We start from the raw sequence: 22205 nt of genomic DNA on the forward strand, positions 1-22205 counted from the left end.
GAGGGAGGCATACACTGCTCAGAAACAATTACGAATTGGTGTATCTCTTGATGACTAGAATTGTAGGAGTGCACTTAAGAGAGATGTCAGGAGGGAAAAAGGAGGATATGGGAATACTCTAGCAGGCAAGACAACGTATAATGCCAAGAGGTAATCTATAGGTATATTAAAAGGGTGGCTCGGGAGAGAATAAAAGACCAGCATTGTCACCTGTACGTGGAACGAAAGGAAATCAATGACACAAGAGATTCTGCAGATGCTGAAAATCCAGAGCAACACACACACAAAATGCTGGAGGAACTCAGCAGCTTAGACATGTCTATGGAAGGAAATGAACAGTCGCTGTTTTGATCTTTAATAAAGATTTCTCTTTTTTTTTGTAATATAATTTTTATTGAATTTTCAAAAAGAATACATGAAAAAAATAGAATCTACCCTCCCCCCTCCCCTTAACCCTCCCCCCCCCATATATAGTCCTACCTAAAAAGAAAGAAAAAGAAAAAAAAGAAAGAAAGAAAAGAACCGCCTGGGTATTGGAAGGTTTCCACATGCTCCATGGGATTCAAAATAAATTTGGTATAATTATTCGTTACTTTCCCCAAGTGACCAAAGTCTTTATCGGAGCACTTAAATATGCCATCCTATCTTTTGTAAATAAGGGCACCAAATATTCAAAAATGTTACATATTTATCCTTTAAATTATAAGTAATTTTTTCGAGTGGAATAGAACTAGCCATTTCATTATTCCAACGATCCATACTTAAATACGAATCAGATTTCCAAGTAACTGCTATAGTCTTCTTAGCTACTGCCAATGCAATTTTTATAAATTCTTTCTGATATTTATTCAATTTAAGTTTCGGTTTTATCCCTTCAATATCACCTAATAAAAATAATACAGGGTTATGTGGAAGTTGAGTTGCAGTAATTTGTTCCAATAAGATTCTTAAATTTATCCAAAAGGGTTGAATTTTAAAACAAGACCAAGTAGAATGTAAAAAAAGTACCAATTTCTTGATTACACCGAAAACATTTATCAGATAGATTTGAATTTAATCTATTTATTTTTTGCGGTGTAATATATAATTGGTGTAAAAAATTATATTGTACTAATCTAAGTCGAACATTTATTGTATTTGTCATACTGTCAAGGCAAAGTCTTGACCAATTTGTTTCATCAATATTAATATTCACATCTGTTTCCCATTTTTGCTTTGACTTATGGGTTCCTTGTTTAATTGTCTGTTCTTGAATCAAATTATACATACAAGAAATAAATTTTTTAATTTTCCCTTTTTGAATTAAAATTTCATTTTAATTAGGTTTTGGCAAAAACATTGTTTGACCCAGCTTACCTTTTAAGTAAGCCCTTAATTGAAAGTAACAAAAGAAAGTATTATTAGATATTTTATATTTATCCTTTAATTGTTCAAATGACATCAATATACCTCGTTCAAAACAATCTCCTATAAATTTAATCCCTTTTTGGTACCAATTATATAAAAGTTGATTGTCCATTGTAAAAGGAATAAGTCTGTTTTGGAACAAAGGTCTCCTTGCTAATAGAGATTTCTGTGTTTCATTATCAACATTTATCTTATTCCATAGATCAATCAAATGTGTTAATATAGGAGATTCTTTCTTTTCCCGTATCAATTTAGATTCCCATTTATATATAAAATCTTCAGGTCTATTTTCTCCTATCTTGTCTAGTTCTATTTTAATCCATGCTGGTTTTCGATCATCGAAGAAAGATGCAATAAATCTAAGTTGATTTGCTTTATAATAGTTTTTAAAGTTTGGAAGTTGTAACCCTCCTAACCCAAATTTACATGTCAATTTTTCCAATGATATTCTTGACATTTTACCTTTCCAAAGAAATTTTCTAACACATTTATTTAACTCTTGAAAAAATTTCTGTGGCAATTGTATTGGTAATGTTTGAAACAAATACTGTAATCTAGGAAATATATTCATTTTTACAACATTGACTCTACCTACTAATGTTATTGGTAATATCATCCATTTGTCAAGATCTTCTTGAATTTTTTTCAATAGTGGTAAATAATTAAATTTATATAAATTCTTTACACCATTATCAAGTCTTATACCTAAATACTTTATACCATTTACCGGCCATCTAAATTGGGTTACTAATCGACATTGACTATAGTCTCCTTTAGTAAGAGGTAAAATTTCACTTTTATCCCAATTTATTTTGTAACCTGATACCTTCCCATATTCATCCAATCTAGAAGATAATTTATGTAACGAATGTTGTGGATTTGTTAAATAGATCAAAACATCATCGGCAAAAAGATTAATTTTATATTCCTCCTGATTAACTCTAAAACTCATAATATCTGGATCAATTCTAATTAGTTCTGCTAATGGCTCTATCGCCAATACAAATAAAGCAGGTGATAGTGGACAACCTTGTCTAGTTGACCTTTTTAGCTGGAATGGTGTTGAAATTTGAGAGTTTGTCACTACTTTAGCTTTAGGGTTAGAATTTAAAGTTTTAATCCAATTTATAAAAGATGTTCCTAACCCATATTTTTCTAGTACTTTAAATAAAAAACCCCATTCTAATCTATCAAATGCTTTTTCTGCATCCAAAGCTACTACTATACTCTTCTCACGAAGGGTCTCGGCCTGAAACGTCGACTGCACCTCTTCCTACAGATGCTGCTTGGCCTGCTGCATTCACCAGCAACTTTGATGTATGTTACTATACTCTTCTCATCCCTTTTTTGTGCCAAATGAATTATACTGAGTAGCCAGGTTACATTATCTGCCAATTGTCTATTTTTAATAAATCCTGTTTGATCCATATGTATTAATTTTGGTAAATATTTAGATAATCTATTCAATAAAACTTTTGCTATTATTTTATAATCCGTATTCAATAAAGAAATAGGCCTGTATGATGCTGGTTTCATAGGATCTCTGTCTTTTTTTGGCAATACTATTACAATCGCTGTTGAAAAAGATTCTGGAAGTTTATGTATTTTTTCTGCTTGACGTATTAGTTCCATAAAAAGAGGAAATAATAAATCTTTAAATTTTTTATAAAATTCAGGTGGAAAACCATCTTCTCCTGGAGATTTATTACTTTGGAGTGATCCTAAAGCTTCTTCAACTTCTTTTAATGTAAAAGGCATATCTAATCCCTTCTGTTCTTCCAAATTCAATTTTGGAAGAGAAACTTGTGATAAAAACCTTTCTATCTCATTAACATCATTTTGGGATTCTGATTGATATAATTCTGAATAAAAATTTTTAAAGGTTTCATTTATTTCAAGAGGTTTATAAGATATTTTATTTGCTCTTGTTCTAATTGCATTTATTGTCTTGGAAGCTTGTTCTGTTTTCAACTGCCAGGCAAGAATTTTATGTGCTCTCTCACCTAACTCATAATACCTTTGTTTAGTTCTTATAATTGCTTTTTCCGTTCTATATGTCTGAAGCGTATTATATTGTAACTTCTTATTGACAAGTTGTTTTCGTTTTTCTTCTGACATATACCTTTGAGATTCTTTTTCTATTTTTGTAATCTCTTTTTCCAATTGATCTAGTTCTGCCATATATTCTTTCTTAATTTTAGACGTATAACTTATTATCTGGCCCCTAAGATATGCTTTCATTGCATCCCATAATAAAAATCTATCATCCACTGAATGAAAATTTGTATCCAAAAAAAATTGAATCTGCTTTTTCATAAAATCACAAAAATCTTGACGTTTTAATAATGTTGAATTAAATCTCCATCTATAAGCCACTTCTTCCTTATCAGCCATTATTATTGTCATTAATAAAGGGGAATGATCTGATAATATTCTTGCTTTATATTCCATATTTTTCACTCTGTGTTGAATATGCATTGATAATAGAAACAAATCTATCCTTGAGAAAGTTTTATGTCTATGGGAGTAGAACGAATAGTCTCTTTCTTTAGGATTGATTCTTCTCCATATATCAATCAGATTTAAATCCTTCATCAATGATAAAGTTAAATTTACTACCTTCGATTTTATAACAGCCTTGGTTAATCTATCTAAGACTGGGTCTAAGCAAAAATTAAAGTCTCCTCCAATTAATATTTTTTCATGCGCATCCGCCAAATTCAGAAAAGCTTCTTGTATGAATTTTGCATGATTTTCGTTTGGTGCATAAATATTCATAAAAGTCCATAGTTCAGAAAAAAGTTGACAATGTATAATCACATATCTCCCCGCAGAATCAGTTACTACATTTTGTATTCTAATTGGTAACGTTTTATTAATCAATATTGCTACTCCCCTCGCTTTTGAATTAAATGAAGCCGCAACAACACTACCCACCCAATCTCTCTTTAGTTTCTGATGTTCTGCTTCCGTTAGGTGCGTTTCCTGTAAAAAAGCTAAATCTATCTTCATTTTTTTAATATGTGTTAAGATTCTTTTTCTTTTCACTGGTCCATTAAGCCCGTTGACATTAAAACTCAAAAAATTCAATAAATTAGCCATTATTCTTAACAAAGTTACTCCAATCTAAAACATTATTTATCTTCTCAACTCTCATAGTTCCTTGGGGAATCTCTTTAAGCTTCACCATGTTGCTATGTGTCTCCCTCCCAACCTTCCAGGCAGAAAGAAAAAAGAAGATAGAAAAAATACAAAAAAAGAAAAAACAAAATACCGCCCCCACTAATGTTGTGAATGAAAGGGTCATGGCAAAAGCCACGCTTGCACACATGACTAGCGTAGCAATCAATCAGTGCTTCTTCCAGCTCCCTCGCAACAAAAAAACATTATATATATATATATACAAAATTAGTATTACTATTCCCAACTAATATTCCTCCAGTTTTAACCTTTCTTACCCGCCTCGTATAATTAATAATATATTTATACATTCATCCAGCTTCAAAAATCCATCAAGTCCATTCTTTAACCCAATCTTCATCTTCAATCTATCTCGCTCTCCTGGGTTTGTTCTTGTATCTGGTGAATATTCAGAGAATCTCGCGCAAACTGCTCTGCTTTCTGGTAGTCATCAAAAAATCTTTTTTCTCCACCAGGCAAAAAAATCTTCAAGGTTGCAGGATAACGCAGTATAAATTGATAACCATGATCCCATAGGGTTTTTATCACTGGATTAAATTTCTTCCTTCTCTTCAAAAGTTTGTAACTTATATCAGGATAGAAAAAAATTTTGTTCCCTTTAATTATCAATGGCCCTTTTCTATCTTTGGCAGCTCGAGCAGCTGCCTGTAGAATCCTTTCCTTGTCTTGAAATCTTAAGAATTTTATTAAAATTGATCATGGATATTGGTCATCTTTTGGTTTTGGTCTTAAACCTCTATGTGCCCGCTCAATTTCAATTGGTCGAACCTCCTCTTCCATTTGCAAAACATCTGGGATCCATCTTTGAAAAAATTCTATTGGTTTATCTCCCTCCATACCTTCTTTAAGACAAACAATTTTAATATTATTACGTCTACTAAAATTTTCCAACATGTCCACTTTCTCCAAGAGTCGGTTTCTTTCCGAATTCCAGACAAGCAAATCATTTTCTGCTTTTTCCACTCTATCATTCATATGCCCCATTGCTCTTTCCATCTTCTGAAGCTTCTTATCCATTTTGTCCTGTCTTGCCATAACTTTATCATAGCACATCTTCGTATCTCTAAGCTCTTCTCTTACTTTTCTTAATTCAGCCGTTAATTGCAATATAGCCTCTCTCATGTCTCTATCACCTCCTTTACTTCCAATCGCTCCCAATTCTTCCTCCTCTTCTTCATCTGTGTTCTCTGCAGAATCCAATTCTGACTCTGAGTCATTTTCAATTGCAGTGGCTGTCGGTTCTTGTAGTTTGCGTTGTGTCGATTTGCGCATGCGCTCTTCTTTGCGCATGCGCATTTCCGGTGTCTTCTTCGAAGAAGCCGTTACCACCGCCATTGCTCCCTGTTCTACCGAAGGAGATCCAACCTGAGTCCGAGGCTCCATCGTTGCAGTAGGCCCTTTTTTCTTCCCGTCTCGCAGCTGCTTTGCAACAGCAGACTTCTTTTGTTGCGGTTTAGGAGGCATATCGTAAAGTAGTCTTACAAAGTTTATAAATAGTTTTCAGAAAATATTTACTAACTTTGTTTTGTTTATACGGTACTTTACTGACTTGTTGCGGGAGAGCTGGATTTACACGTCTCAATCCCACGTCATCACGTGACGCCCCCAATAAAGATTTCTCTTCAGTGTTTACTGTAGAGAAAACGATACAAGCAAAGAAAATAGGGGAAATGAGTAGTGTTGTCTCGGACCGCATATGAATTAACAGTAGGAGGTACTGAAGGCTTTAAAGTCCAAGGTCTGACTTTATGGGAAGGTACAGAAGAAATAATAGAGGCCTTTGCAGATATTTTTGCTTAATTTCTGGCCACAGGTGAGGGTCCAGAGGACTGCAGAGTAGCTAATGTGGTAGCATTGTTTTTAAAAAAAAAGCAAGAACAAACTAGGAAACAACAGGCCAGTGAGCCCAACAATGGCAAATTGCTGAGACAGGATCCACCAACATTTGGAAAGACAGGGCCTGATTCAGGACAGTCAGCACTGCTTTGTGCGTGGAAAGTTACATCTGACAAAATTCTTGGAGTACTGTGCTGTACTATTCTATGTTCTATAACAAGGTGCATAGATGAGGGTGGAGGAATGGATGTTGTTCACACGAACTTTAGCAAGGCCTTTAACAATGTCCTCACAGCAAGATGTCTGTAATATTAAGTTGCATGGAGTCTAGGGATGGATAGTAAATTAGACTCATAATTGGTTCAGTGATGCAAAGCAGAGGGTGACAGTTGATGCTTGTTTCTTGGACTGGAGGCCCATGATTCATAATGTGCCACAGGGATTGGTGTTGGGACCTATGTTGTTTGCAATTCATATGAGCAATTTGGATGCAAGATGTGGTTAGTAAGTCTGCAGATGATACAGGTCGACCTTCACTAATCCGGCACCATTGGGACCTGAGGAGTGCCAGATTTGTGAAAATGCCGAATTACGGAAGGATCACATTAAGCATATTCAGTGCCGGATTATCAGAGGAACCAGATTACAGGTAGTCAGATTAGTGAAGGTCAACCTGTACTAAAATAGGTGGTGGTATAGGTAGTGCACAAGATTAGGAAAAATTACAGGAAGACTGTTCAGCTGAGGATTGACAAAAGGCTTTCAATCCCGATAAATGTGAGTAATTACATTTTGGGAGATAAATGAGGGCAAGTTCAAAGTAAATTATCAAAGGACACTTGTCACCATATACTACCTTGAGATTTGTTTTCTAGGAGGCATTTACAGGAAAATAAACTACAATAGAATTTATGAAAAACTGTAAGTAACAAAAGACTGAGAAAAACTAATGTGCAAAAGACAAATTGTGAAAATAATAAAATAAAGTAAATAAATACTAAGTTGTAGAATTCTTGAAAGTGAGTCTGTAGGTTGAGTGAATTTATCCAAGCTGGTTCAGGAACCTGATGGTTGAAGGGTAATAATTGCTCGTGAACCTGGGGGTATGGGACCCAAATATCCTAAACCTCCTAGCTGATGGTAGTAGCAAGAAGAGAGCATTGTCTGCATGATGGGGATACTTAATGATGGAACCTGCTTTCTTATAGCAGCACACCTTGGAAATGTGCTCAGCAATGGGGAAAGCTTTTCCTGTGATGGACTGGGCTGAATCCACACTTTCTGCAGACTTTTCTATTCCTGAACATTGGTGTTTTCATACCAGGCCGTGATGCAACCATTCAGGATACTCTCCACTGTGCATCTATAGAGGTTTGACAAATGTAGGTTCCCTACAGACAGAAACAGGTGAATTGATTATGAGGAACAAGGACATGGCAGACCAATTGAATAACTACTTTGGTTCTGTCTTCACTAAGGAGGACATAAATAATCTTCTGGAAATAGTAGGGGACAGAGGGTCTAGTGAGATGGAGGAACTGAGGGAAATACATGTTAGTAGGGAAGTGGTGTTAGATAAATTGAAGGGATTAAAGGCAGGTAAATCCTCAGGGCCAGATAGTCTGCATCCCAGAGTGCTTAAGGAAGTAGCCCAAGAAATAGTGGATGCATTAGCAATAATTTTTCAAATCTCTTTAGATTCTCGACTAGTTCCTGAGGATTGGAGGGTGACTAATGTAACCTCGCTTTTTAAAAAAGGAGGGAGAGAGAAACCGGGGAATTATAGACTGGTTAGCCTAATATCAGTGGTGGGGAAAATGCTAGAGTCAGTTATCAAAGATGTGATAACAGCATATTTGGAAAGCAGTGAAATCATCGGACAAAGTCAGCATGGATTTGTGAAAGGAAAATCATGTCTGACGAATCTCATAGAATTTTTTGAGGTTGTAACTAGTAGCGTGGATAGGGGAGAACCAGTGGATGTGGTATATTTGGATTTTCAAAAGGCTTTTGACAAGGTCCCACACAGGAGATTAGTGTGCAAACTTAAAGCACACGGTATTGGGGGTAAGGTATTGATGTGGATAGAGAATTGGTTGGCAGACAGGAAACAAAGAGTGGGAATAAATGGGACCTTTTCAGAATGGTAGGTAGTGACTAGTGTGGTACCGCAAGGCTCAGTGCTGAGACCCCAGTGTTTACAATATATATTAATGACTTAGATGAGGGAATTAAATGCAGCATCTCCAAGTTTGCGGATGACATGAAGCTGGGCGGCAGTGTTAGCTGTGAGGAGGATGCTAAGAGGATGCAGGGTGACTTAGATAGGTTAGGTGAGTGGGCAAATTCATGGCAGATGCAATTTAATGTGAATAAATGTGAGGTTATCCACTTTGGTGGCAAAAACAGGAAAACAGATTATTATCTGAATGGTGGCCGATTAGGAAAAGGGGAGGTGCAACGAGACCTGGGTGTCATTATACAGCAGTCATTGAAAGTGGGCATGCAGGTACAGCAGGCGGTGAAAAAGGCAAATGGTATGCTGGCATTCATAGCAAGAGGATTCGAGTACAGGAGCAGGGAGGTACTACTGCAGTTGTACAAGGCCTTGGTGAGACCACACCTGGAGTATTGTGTGCAGTTTTGGTCCCCTAATCTGAGGAAACGCATTCTTGCCATAGAGGGAGTACAAAGAAGGTTCACCAGATTGATGGCAGGACTTTCATATGGTGAAAGACTGGATTGACTAGGCTTATACTCTCTGGAATTTAGAAGATTGAGGGAGGGATCTCATTGAAATGTATAAAAACCTAAAGGGATTGGACAGGCTGGATGCAGGAAGATTGTTCCCGATGTGGGGTAAGTCCAGAACGAGGGGTCACAGTTTGAGGATAAAGGGGAAGCCTTTTAGGACCGAGATCAGGATAAACTTCTTCACAAAGAGAGTGGTGAATCTATGGAATTCTCTTACACAGGAAACAGTTGAGGCCAGTTCATTGGCTATATTTAAGAGGGAGTTAGATATGGCCCTTGTGGCTAAAGGGATTGGGGGTATGGAGGGAAGGCTGGTACAGGGTTCTAAGTTGGATGATCAGCCATGATCATACTGAATGGCGGTGCAGGCTCGAAGGGCCAAATAGCCTACTCCTGCACCTATTTTCTATGCTTGATAAAGTTTTAGATGGCATGCCATATCTACGCAAAGTTCTAAGAAAGTAGAGGTGTTGTTGTGCCTTCTTTGTTCTGCCCTAGGACAGATTCTCTAATATGCTACCATCAGGGAATTTAAAAGTTACTGGCATCCTCCACCTCGGATCCCCTATTGAGGAACATGGAACTCCTGTAATCAATAATCAGTTTGATTTTGCTGGCATTGAGTGAAAAGTTATTGTTAATGTACCACTCATACAAATTTTCAATCTCCCTCCGAGACAAATAAAATTTATGCAGTGAAAGGTAGAGCTGCGGGGAGTGTCATGGAACACAGGACCTAGGAGTGCAAGTGCATAGCTCGCTAAACAGGGTGTTACAGGTAGATAAGAAAGTGAAGGTGTTGTTTGGTATGCTGGCCTTCATCAGTTAGGCTATTGAGTATCAGAATTGGGAAGGTATATTGCAGTTATAAAGGGCATTGGTGAGGACACACTTGGAGCATTGTGTACCGGTCTGGTCAACCTGTTGAAGGATAGATATTTTTAAATTAGAAAACACTGCAGAAAAGATTTACCAGGATGCTGCCTGGGCTTGGGGTTCTAAATTACAAAGAAGGGTAACACAGACTAAGGCTTTAATCCCCAGAACATAGGAGATGGGGGGGGGGGTGCGTATTCTGATAGAGATATAGAAATCACGAGGGCATAGACAGGCTGAAAGCACATAGTCTTTTCCCCAGGGAAGAAGTGCCTAAAATAAGAAGGCATAGGTTTAAAATCAGAGTGAGAGATTTAAAAAGGACATAAACAGAAATAGTGCTTGAGGCAGGCACATTAACAATACTTAAAAACTATCTAGGTAAGTACATGAATAGGAGAGCTTTAAAGGGTTACTGGTCAAAGGAGAGCAGATGGGACTAGCTTGCTAAGTAACACAGGATGAGCTTTTTTTCATGCTGTAGGCTCTATGCAGAAATATAAAGAGATGTGGTTTGCTGACCAATGGCATTGTGTGGCTGAAAGATCTCCTTGTATTCCTCTGGGTTTCGGATCTCTGCAGTCGACTCCTTGTCGTCCTTCTCCTCTTCTGCACCAGGGTTTCTTCCTTCATTCTCCAGCTCTTCTTTCACTTTGCTACCAAGAGAGAAAAAAAAAATGCATTTGGAAAGAGTAAATCAGAATAATTACAGTAGATGATCTCCATCTATCAACTTCATCCATAACATCTGGTACACTCCATGTGAAAACCCTTTACAGTGGTTCACAGGAGGAACACAAGTAAAGCCAGTGCTGAGGCATGGAAAGGTATTCATGGCAAAAGCTTAGTCAAAGAGACAGTTTTAAGGAGGAAGAACGGATATGGGCTGAAATTCTGCAGTAAGGGTTTGGCACAAATTATGGTCCTGAAAAATGGATTAATTTAGATATGAGCAGTTGACCAGATCTGTAGCAACAGAGACACGTCAAAGGAGCTTCAGGGTTGGAATATGTCATCTTCCTGTTTCTGTGCTGTACTTCTCTACGACTCTAAAGTTGCTGACCCGCTCGACCTCTGATCTTCCTGAGGACTGGCTCACGGACCGCTTGTTTCCTCCTCCTGAAATCAATAACCAGCTCTTTGGTCTTGCTGACGCTGAGTGAGATGTTGTTGTTATGGCACCACTCAGCCAGATTTTCAATCTCTCTCCTATATGTTGATTTGTCTCCACCTTTGATTCTGCCTATGACAGTCTTGTCGTCAGCAAACTTGAATATGGCATAGGAGCTGCACTTAGCCACACAGTCACAAGTGTAAAGTGATTAGAGTAGGGGGCTAAGCACACAACCTTGTGGTGTTCCTGTGCTGATAGAGATCGTGGAGATGTTGTTGCCAATCTGAACTGACTGAGGTCTGCAAGTGAGGAAATCAAAGATCCAATTGCACAAGGAGGTATTGAAACCAAGGTCTTGAGGCTTATTGATTAGTTTTGAGGGGATGATGGTTTTGAATGCTGAGCTGTAGTTGATAAAGAGCATCCCTATGTACACACCTTTGCTGTCTAGATGTTCCAGGGTTGAGTGAAGATCCATTGAAATGGCATCTGCTGTGGACCTGTTGCTCCAGTAGGCATTTTGGAGGGGATCCGAGTCACTTCTCAGGCTGAGGTTGATGTTTCATCTCCAACCTTTCAAAGCACTCCATCACAGTAGATGCAAGTACAACTGGACGAGTCTTTGAGGCAGGTTACCACATTCTTCTTAGGCACCCATTTAATTGAAGCCTGCTTGAAGCCGGTGGGTACCTCAGACTGCCGAAGTGAGAGGTTAAAGATCTCAGTGAACAGTCCAGCCAGTTGATCAGCACAGGATTTTAGTAACTGCCCAAATAACCCTACTGGGTCAGATACTTTTTGTGGGTTCACCCTCCTGAAGGCTGCTCATACGTCAGGCTTGGAAACTGAAATCACTGGATCATTAGGGACTTCAGGAGTTCGTGATGGTTCCTCTATGCTTTGACAGTCAAAGTGAGCATAGAAGCCATTGAGCTCTTCTGGAAGAGAAGCCCTTTTGTCACCTATGTCGCTTGATTTAACTTTATAAGAGGTGATGGTATTCAAGCCCTGTCTCAATCGTCCAGCATCCTTCTTTGATTCAAGTTTGGTCCAGAATTAACACTAAACCTGCGAGTTGGCTTTCCAGAGATTATACCTGGACCTCTGGTAACTTTCTTGGTTACCATACTTGAATGCCTCTGATCTGGCCCTCAGCAGATTGCAGATCTCATGGTTCATCTAGAGATTCTGGTTGGGGAAGACTCCGAATGATTTTGTGAGGATACACTCATCTTTAACTGTTTTCGTAAAGTCCATGACAACCATGGTGTATTCATTTAGATCTACAGATGAGTCCTTGAATATGGCCCAGTCCACGGACTCAAAGCAATCCCTTAGCCGTTCCTGTACCTCCCACGACCACCTCTTTATTGTCCTAATCTCTGGAGCTTTGCTCTTTAGCATCTGATTTACCGAAATGCAGTCTGGACATGGCACAGTAGGCATTCTTTATCTTAGTATAACAGTGGTCTAGTGTGTTGAGACCTCTGGTCTACAGGTTATACATTGATGGTAGTTAAGCAGGACTTCCCTCAAGCAAGCCTGGTTGAAGTCCCCAACTATGATTTGAAATGCTTCGGAGTGAACTGTTACTTGTTTGGAGACAGCATCACGCAGTACCTCAAGTGCTTGATCATATTTGGCCGCTGATGGTATGTAAACTACCGTCAGGATTATGAAGGAGAACTCTATCGGTAAATAGAACAGATGGCACTTGGCAATTCAAGTTGGGGGAGAAAAACACAAGTTTGACAAAACTGCTACATCAGAGCACCATCAAGAGTTTATTATGAAACACACACTTCCACCTTTTACTTGGGGATATTTGTTGATGATTCAGAATGATCCAGTCCATTCCCAACTCCTCAGCAAGTAAAGCAATCCAGAGATAAAGATAAATGGCAAATAATATTTGTGGCACAGAAGAGGCAAGTAAAGAAACCCCTGGTCTTCCCAATAACAATGACAGCATTGCATGGGGGCTAGATCCCCCCAGCACAAATGGGCCATTCTAGCATCTGCAATGACAACTCAATTTCTGAAGTCTGCTGCTGATTAATGTACAGAATAGTCTTCTCTCTCAAAATTGCAAGCCGAGTTCCCATAAATGTTCTGGCAGTTTACTTGGACATATCGGAATCAGAATCAGGTTTATTATCACCGACATGTGACATGAAATTTGTTAACTTAGCAGCAGCAGTTCAATGCAACACATAATCTAGCAGAGAGGAAAAAAATAATAATGATAATAAATAAAACAAAATAATAAATAAACAAGTAAATCAATTACGTAAATGACAGGAATTCTGCAGATGCTGGAAATTCAAGCAACACACATCAAAGTTGCTGGTGAACGCAGCAGGCCAGGCAGCATCTCTAGGAAGAGGTGCAGTCGACGTTTCAGGCCGAGACCCTTCGTCAGGACTAACTGAAGGAAGAGTGAGTAAGGGATTTGAAAGTTGGAGAGGGAGGGGGAGATCCAAAATGATAGGGGAAGACAGGAGAGGGAGGGATGGAGCCAAGAGCTGGACAGGTGATAGGCAAAAGGGATACGAGAGGATCATGGGACAGGAGGTCCGGGAAGAAAGACGGGGGGGGAACCCAGCGGATGGGCAAGGGGTATATTCAGAGGGACAGAGGGAGAAAAAGGAGAGTGAGAGAAAGAATGTGTGTATAAAAATAAGTAACAGATGGGGTACGAGGGGGAGGTGGGGCATTTGCGGAAGTTAGAGAAGTCGATGTTCATGCCATCAAGTTGGAGGCTACCCAGATGGAATATAAGGTGTTGTTCCTCCAACCTGAGTGTGGCTTCACCTTTACAGTAGATAGACATGTCAGAATGGGAATGGGATGTGGAATTAAAATGTGTGGCCACTGGAAGATCCTGCTTTCTCTGGTGGACAGAGCGTAGGTGTTCAGCAAAGCGGTCTCCCAGTCTGCGTCGGGTCTCGCCAATATATAAAAGGCCACATCGGGAGCACCGGATGCAGTATATCACCCCAGCCGACTCACAGGTGAAGTGTTGCCTCACCTGGAAGGACTGTTTGGGGCCCTGAATGGTGGTAAGGGAGGAAGTGTAAGGGTATGTGTAGCACTTGTTCCGCTTACACGGATAAGTGCCAGGAGGGAGATCATGGGGAGGGATGGGGGGGACGGGGGGGACGAATGGACAAGGGAGTTGCGTGGGAGCAATCCCTGCAGAATGCAGAGAGAGGGGGGGAGGAAAAGATGTGCTTCGTGGTGGGATCCCGTTGGAGGTGGCGGAAGTTACGGAGAATAATATGTTGGACCCAGAGGCTGGTGGGGTGGTAGGTGAGGTCCAGGGGAACCCTATTCCTAGTGGGGTGACAGGAGGATGGAGTGAGAGCAGATGTACGTGAAATGGGGGAGATCAATTACGTATATTGAATAGATTTTTTTAAAACGTGAAAAAACAGAAATACTGTATATTTTTTAAAAAGTGAGGTACTGTCCAAAGCTTCAATGTCCATTTAGGAATCGGATGGCAGAGGGGAAAGAAGCTTTTCCTGAATTGCTGAGTGTGTGCCTTCAGGCTTCTGTACCTCCTACCTGATGGTAACAATGAGAAAAGGGCATGTCCTGGGTGCTGGAAGTCCTTAATAATGGATGCTGCCTTTCTGAGACACTGCTCCCTAAAGATGTCCTGGGTACTTTGCAGGCGAGTACCCAAGATGGAGATGACTAGATCTACTACCTTCTAAAGCTTCTTTCAGTCCTGTGCAAAAGTTCCCTACGAACAGCCCCCAAAAAAGTAGTGAACAGTAATTGAGCAAGATACACGTCATGCAGCTGTTCAAATATGATCATGTCTGATCTATGCTGGCCTCAACTCCTCTGCTATGCACTTCTCCATGCCTTTCCATTCCCTGCTATTAATATTTATCCATCTCCACTTTGTTTCTAATGATCCAGCTTCCACCACCAGGACATTAGCCCTTCCTGCAATAAATTTTTCTCCATGAGATACCAAGCGATTTCACAATCTGCATTTCTGTCACAATAATAAATAGCTGCACACGCTAATATGTGATTTTAAAAAATAACTGCTCACAAGAATAACAAAAGCCAAACAAGAAAGTACAAAACGGTTAATCATCTTTGAATGTACGAGTGGACAATTTATCTCCACTTCAGTAAGTTCCCACCATTACTGTAGCTTGTTTACAGGAAATCCCATTCATTCTGATGAAGAACGAACGCAAGGGATACTGCAATCCAAAAGTATCCTGAGTGTATGCTGCGGTCCTGGATTTCAAAGATAGCTGAAATTCTACAACCTCAATTATTTTGGGGGAAAAAAGGGTATCATGGTATTAGTACAGGAAAGTGGTGCAGGACTAAAAGTTCAAGATTATCTTACCAAATGGCACAATACTCCTCCTTTTATTTCTATGATCATATGTTCTTGTCAAGCCATCCAGTATAACAATGAAGCAACACCTGCTCGATGACCATCCATTCTGATCAGACTACTTCCTGTCTGCTATACAGTTTCCACCACCCAATGTGACAGCACTGGAGCACTATCACTAACAAGTTTGTCTCTAAGTCATACATGATTAACCTAACAGCAGTGTGCCAGTGATGGCCAAATGTGAATTTAGAGGTATAGAACAAATTAAAATCCATTAAACGTGTTTCACTGTTACAAATGACCAGTTCAAAACTAAGAATAGGAACTTTAGACAGAGAGAGAAAAAACTCTCATTTTAATGGAGGGCTGTGAAGCTGTTGATTCATGGGTAACACTGTCTATGTTAATAATTAAAGCAGATCAAAGAATGATTCAAATAAATAGTTTAGGAAACTATGACACAAAAATTGGACAGGTACAAGAAATTAAACAAAATTCCTCTGTGAATAAACAGAAGCGCTCACTTATTGCCCTAAACTGGCTTTCTCTATGCTACAAATTCCTAAGAATATAGAACAGTACAGGCCCCTTCAGGCACAATGTTGTGCCAACTTATACAAACCTACTCCACAATTAATCCATCCTGTTGCTCCTATACAGCTCATAAACCTTAGTTTTCTTACATCCATGTGTCTATCCAAGAGACATTTAACTGTCCCTATTGAATCAACCTCTACCACCACCCCCAGCTGCGCATTCCAGGCATCTACACCCGTGTCAATAACCTACCTCTGACATTTCCCTTAAACTTTCCTCCCCTTACCTTTAAGAAATGTAATTCTAAGGGAAATGGTAAAGCATTATTCAACCCCATTCCAGATGAGCCACATTGTAACCCGATTCTGTAATTTGTCTTGAGCCAACATAAAGAGGCAGTTACAATTATGTTTTATCTGAAACTTTACAACTTCCAAAGTGCTTATTCCTTGCAAAGGATAGGGACTATAAAGGGAATTTTAAACTTATTCAAAGTAACCATCTTCTTCACCTTCACCGTTAAAGTGTTTCTTTTGATCATGGCACTTGGACAAACTTAAACCAATGCCCACACAGAAACAGCAAATAAACTAATAAAGCAAAACAAAAAGCAATGCCTAGAGTTGAACAACATCGATAAAAGGATTTGGAGATCTGGATTCCCCTTGGATTAATAATATAGAACATACTTTACCTTTGAGGTCTGCTGCATGTGGTTAAGGGCCGCTCATAGTTGCGTCTGAGTGCAGCTCCTTTCATTTCTGACAGATTGAAGAGTTTTTCATCTTCAATTGTGCCCTGGACAATTGAACCAGTCTTCTTCACTCTATTCAGATCCACCACAAATGTTGAGACTGTCACCTGACTGAATGAAGCTCCGATCTATTATGTAAACAAATCACAAAGATATGAAACAGAAGCTGAGGTAAAGAGTAAAGAATGCTTACCTTTTACATTAAAGATTACAGCAGTTGCTCAGGCAAACTTATATTATTTCACATACTACTATTGTAATGTGCAATTTTGCTAATCATTTAAAAAAGCTATTTAATAACCATTTATTTCAATTAACAACCTAAAGTACCATTACCAAGAACATGATAATCCACTGCATTGAATCAGATCTCAGTTCAATCCATTCAATTCAAAGCTTCAAGCCAAAATACAGATCACCCCTTTACAATACTACACAAATAGGAAACACAAGGTTTAACAGGCAACTCAACAACAGTGCAGTTTAGTTCCAGTTCTGATTATTAAACTGCAAAAACATTAGTAGGAAATTAATTTTAAAATTGTTAATCTTTGGCACAATGTCAAACTCATGTTTTACATTTCTATAGAACCACCAAAACAACTATTCTGCTAAATCATTATGATTCATGAAGAAAAAGTACAATAACAGAAACAATTATAGTTATAGAGAAAGGTTGAATAGGTGACGACTTGATTCCCTTGGGTGCAAAAGGATGAGGGGAGATTTGATAGAGGCATAAAAAATTATGAGGAGCATAGATATGCAAGCAGGTTTTTTTTCACTGGTCAAAATTTGGGTGAAAGGAGAAATGTTTAAGGGGAACATGAGGAGAAACTTCTTCACTCAGAGTGTGGTGAGTCTGTGGAACAAGCTGTCAAGAGAGTAGTGGATGCAGGTTCAATTGCAATATTTAAGAGAAGTTTGGACAAGTACATGGATGGGAGGGGTATGCAGGGTTATGGTCTAGGTGCAGGTCTTTGAGACTAGCACAGACTAGGTGGGTGTGTTTCTGTGCTATAGTGTTCTATAACTCTAGACACCCTGTTGCTAATCATAACCATTCTCTTTTAATGGAGTTATCAAAAACTACAAACAACACAAATCATCTGGGGACCTTTCTTACTCGTGTGATATCAGGAACTCATATCCAAGGAATTGTACAGTAATGATGAGCTACATTGGGCCATGACTGCTGAACATGATCTAAAAGCTCAATTCCTCCAAAAAAAAAATTGACTGTCATCTTTTGGAGCAGCAACCCTGCAGCAGATATGCTGATAATCTGCATTTCTCTCTTCAACAAGGTGAAATAGGATAAAGGAATGAGGGATTATTTCCAAAAGCAATAGGAAAATAACTGACACCACAAATAAATTTCATTTCGCTCGCACACACCTTGCTTTTCTTCTTCCACATAATTTGATCCAACAGTTTTATAAATGGAGGCCATCAGTATCAGAATAAACATTTTCCAATGATTAATTTCTATTCACAGTTCATTTCATTGCAATCTAAAGCATCTCTGAATCTTTTGCAACATCAATACTACATTTTATAGACAGTGATCTGAAAAATATTAAATGAACCTCAGATATCTCAGTACTGAGTGAATTATTCTGAATAAGTACAAACAAACAGTTGCAATTTGTAAAACAAACTCTCAGAGAGACAAGACGAGTGAACAGTGAACTTATTTTAAGTGGTATTAATAAGAATTTTGGTCAGGACATTAGGGAATTTCCACAGAAAACCATAAAGGGAAAAATCATACTATAGGTCTGACAAACATGTATTACATAGGAATAGAAAAAGAAAATGCTGGAAATAGTCCTGTCAAGCATCAGTGAAGAGATACTTTTCAAAACGATAACCTTCCATAAGAAATTGATCAAAGTTCACCTACTCTCTCCACTGATGGTGCCTTGATCAAGATTCTCTGTTTCTTTTTCACACTACCAGCATCAACAGTATTTTGCTAAAATGAACGTATATATCAGAATCAGATTTATTGTCACTGACATGTGTCGTGATATTTGTTGTTTTGTCAGTATTAATCCTTATAGCATTCATCTGTTACGTTAATCTCTTTTGCTTAGCAGTGCAAATTTCTCTTGGTGTATTAACTCCACATAACTAAGGTGTACAGTATTTTAATTACTATATGAAATTCCATTACTTGACTGGACTCATCCTAACTGTTCATCTTATACTGTTCAACACCCATAATTGTACAGGACATACCAACTGATTGGAACAGATGGCAAGGTCTGCTGCTCTGCCCCAATTAACAGGAAGTACATCAAAACAACGTGGAGGTTCCCATCCATATACATGCAATGAATCCTGAGATCCGCTGTATAGACAACAACCATCTGGATTGAACAAAATACACCTGAAACAGATAGAGAATGGGAAAAGTATCAACAGTTTTGTCAATGGCAAAATCATTTCAAAATAACTAGCTACTGCACAGAGGGATTTCATGATAGAACAGTATAGCATTGAAATGGCCATTCAGACCAAAACATCATGCCAATCTTGATGCCAAATTATACTAAATGTTCTCCTCTTATGTTGGCACCCATATTCCTCCACATTCTCACGTCGAATTAAAAACCTCTTAAATGCCACCAAACTGCCTGCTTCCAGTACTACACCTGGTATCTTATTTCAGGTCCTTATCTATCTCTGTATAAAACCTTTCCCCTCATGTTGCTTTCAACTCCCCCCTTCCCAAAAACTGCAAAGCACGTCCTCTGGTGTTAAGACACTTCTACCATGGGGAGACGTTTCTGACTATCTACCCTATATCTATGTCTTCATTATTTAAAAAACCTCTATCAGGTCTCCCCTCAGCCTCTAACACTCTAGAGAGAACAACCCAAGTTTGTCCAACCTTTCCTTACGGCTCATGCCTCCTTATCCATTCAGCATCCTGGAACACCTCTTCTGCATCCTTTCCAGTCTCCACATCCTTCTTGTAATGGGGTGACCAGAACTGCAAGCAATACTCCAAATGCAGTCTGACTGAAGTTTTACACAACACCCCTACCAATAAAAGGCAAGCATGCTATGCTTCTTCTTTACCATTTTATCTATTTGTTTAACCACTTTCAGTGAACTTGTATCCCAAGTTCTCTTCTATGTCAATGCAATAAAAGGGTGCACCATTAACTGTATACTTTCTCCTTTCAATTGACTTCACAAGGTGCAATGCTTCATACTTGCCTGAAGAAAATTTCAGCCGTCACTTCTCTGCCTACATCTGTAACTGATCTATATTCTGCTGTATTCTTTGAAAGTCCTTTACAATGTCCACAACTTCACCAATCTTGCTATCATCCACAAACTTGCTCATTCACCCATCTAAATTTTCATCCAAATCATCGACATATGTTATAAACAGAGGCCCTAGCACCAATCCTTCAGAATACCACTGGTCAAGGCTGTCCAGCTAAAGTAACAGCCTTCCACCCCTACTCTGTCTTCGTGGGCAAGCCAGTTCCAATCTTAACTTGCAAATCACCCTGGATCCCATGCAGCTTCATCTTCTGAATCAACTGACTATATAGGACTTCATCAAATGCCTTAGTGAAGTCCATACAGATCACATCCACTGCTTTCTCCCATCACCTCCTCAAAAAGCTTGATCAATTTTAAAAGGCATGGCCTGCCCTGCAGCGAGCCATGCTGACTGCCCTTAAGCAGGCCATGCCTTTCCAAATGTGAATAAATCTTATCCTTCAGTATCCTCTCCAACGGCCTGCCTACCACTGACACAAGGTTCATTGGCCTTGATTATCCTGGATTATCCGTATTTCTTTTTTGAACAAAGACACAATAGTTGTTACTCTCCAGTCCATTGAGACCTTGTCTGTTTCTAGTGAGGACACAAAAATCTTTGTCAAAGCCTCAGCAATCTCCATACTTGGGAGCAAGGGCCTGTACTGTGCAGTAGCTAAGTATAAAATACCTTGGGATTCTCCTTGATCTTGCTTGCCAATTACATTTCACAGCCCTTTTGGCCTTCCTAATCATCTGCTCAAGCACTTTTCTGCATTATATTTATATTCTACAAGGGCCCAGTCAGATTTTAGTTTCCTAAACCTTACACAGGTTTCTTTCTCCTTCCTCCCTGGTACAACAAATGCTCCTAATCAATGCCTCTTAGCTGTGGCTTATCATATCGCAATTTGCCCTCCCCCAATTTCCACAAGATACGATTTTTTCCTTACTCGTAACTATCTTAAAACGGAGTTGTGGTCACTGTTCCCAAAACATTCACTCACCATCAGGTCTATCACCTGCTTGGCTCATTTCCCCAAACCAGGTGCAATATGTTCTCTCCTTTAGTTGATCTCTCCACGTACTGTTTCAGGAGCCCCTCCTGGATGCAATGAAGAAACCCTGCCCCATCTAAGCCTCTTGTATTAAGGAAATTCAAACCAATGCTGAAAAAATTAAAGTCCCTCCCTAAGACAATCTGATTGCTTCCATACCTTTCCATAATCTCTCTACACATCTACACAAAATTATACAAAAACCTCACCAAATAATTAAGTATTCCTTTCAAAATTTACGCCTAACCCATAAAAACAAAGTGTACTGCGTTAACAAACATGGTGCTGCAGTACAAGGATCAATCAGGTCCCAGGGTGAATGCTGGACTGTACCAAGTTATTCTCTCTCCTGCTGTAATGACAAGACAACAGCAATCATTATAGGCCCTGGGAAGAAGATGTAGGGTGGAGGAAGTCACATCAATTCCCAGCCTTGAGTAAAAGCCACAGAAAAAGTGCTGTGTATCTGCTGTTCTCCAGGGGCAACTGTATAAACTCCTCAACTTGTGCAGCAGTCTCTTGGTCGAGAGAGCTCAGCACGTAGTAGTAGCGAGTGGACTCCGAGGTTATCTGCCGAATGTGGAATTGTGCTTCTGCCTGTTCCAACCACAGATGGAGTCTCAGCGGCCAAAAGCTTGGCAGTTGTAACGAAACTGCGTGAACAGATGTGGCGTCGGTCATCTCTGGCTCAAATATCGTTTGGGCTGTCGGGGTCACCAAATGTAGCGGTGTGCTACACACAGCGCTAGAATAATCACACAGAGTCGGTGAGTTGGAGTTGCGATGAAAAAGATTTATTCAAACTTTGCAGCCTGCTTTAAAGCCTTCCCATTCCCGCCCTCCCTGGGCGGGACTACTGTGGGGAATGCATATTCCCAGACCCTTCCCGCGTGCGGGATTTTCCCCCTGCTGGTGAAGATGGCCTGGCGCCCTTTTTGGGGCTGGCCCTCTGCCTGCGCGCGCTGTTTTGAGCCGGTTCGTGTGTGCTAGAAAGTGGGTCGCCACAGT

At 39.3% G+C, this 22205-nt stretch overlaps 1 protein-coding gene across 2 annotated transcripts in view; it reads right to left on the bottom strand.

Moving 5' to 3' along the window:
* Positions 1-22205, bottom strand: part of katnb1 (katanin p80 (WD repeat containing) subunit B 1) — a 77223-nt gene that overhangs the window by 22933 nt on the left and 32085 nt on the right. For both annotated transcript variants that reach the window (XM_063066677.1, XM_063066676.1), the window contains exons 9-11: positions 19099-19249; positions 16795-16982; positions 10597-10730 (exon numbers count right to left, since the gene is read on the bottom strand). In XM_063066677.1, coding sequence (XP_062922747.1) covers positions 10597-10730; positions 16795-16982; positions 19099-19249 — 473 coding nt within the window. The remainder of the gene's footprint in view (positions 1-10596; positions 10731-16794; positions 16983-19098; positions 19250-22205) is intronic.

Source organism: Mobula hypostoma, chromosome 14, assembly GCF_963921235.1.
Source record: "Mobula hypostoma chromosome 14, sMobHyp1.1, whole genome shotgun sequence".
NCBI classification, from domain to species: Eukaryota; Metazoa; Chordata; class Chondrichthyes; order Myliobatiformes; family Myliobatidae; genus Mobula; species Mobula hypostoma.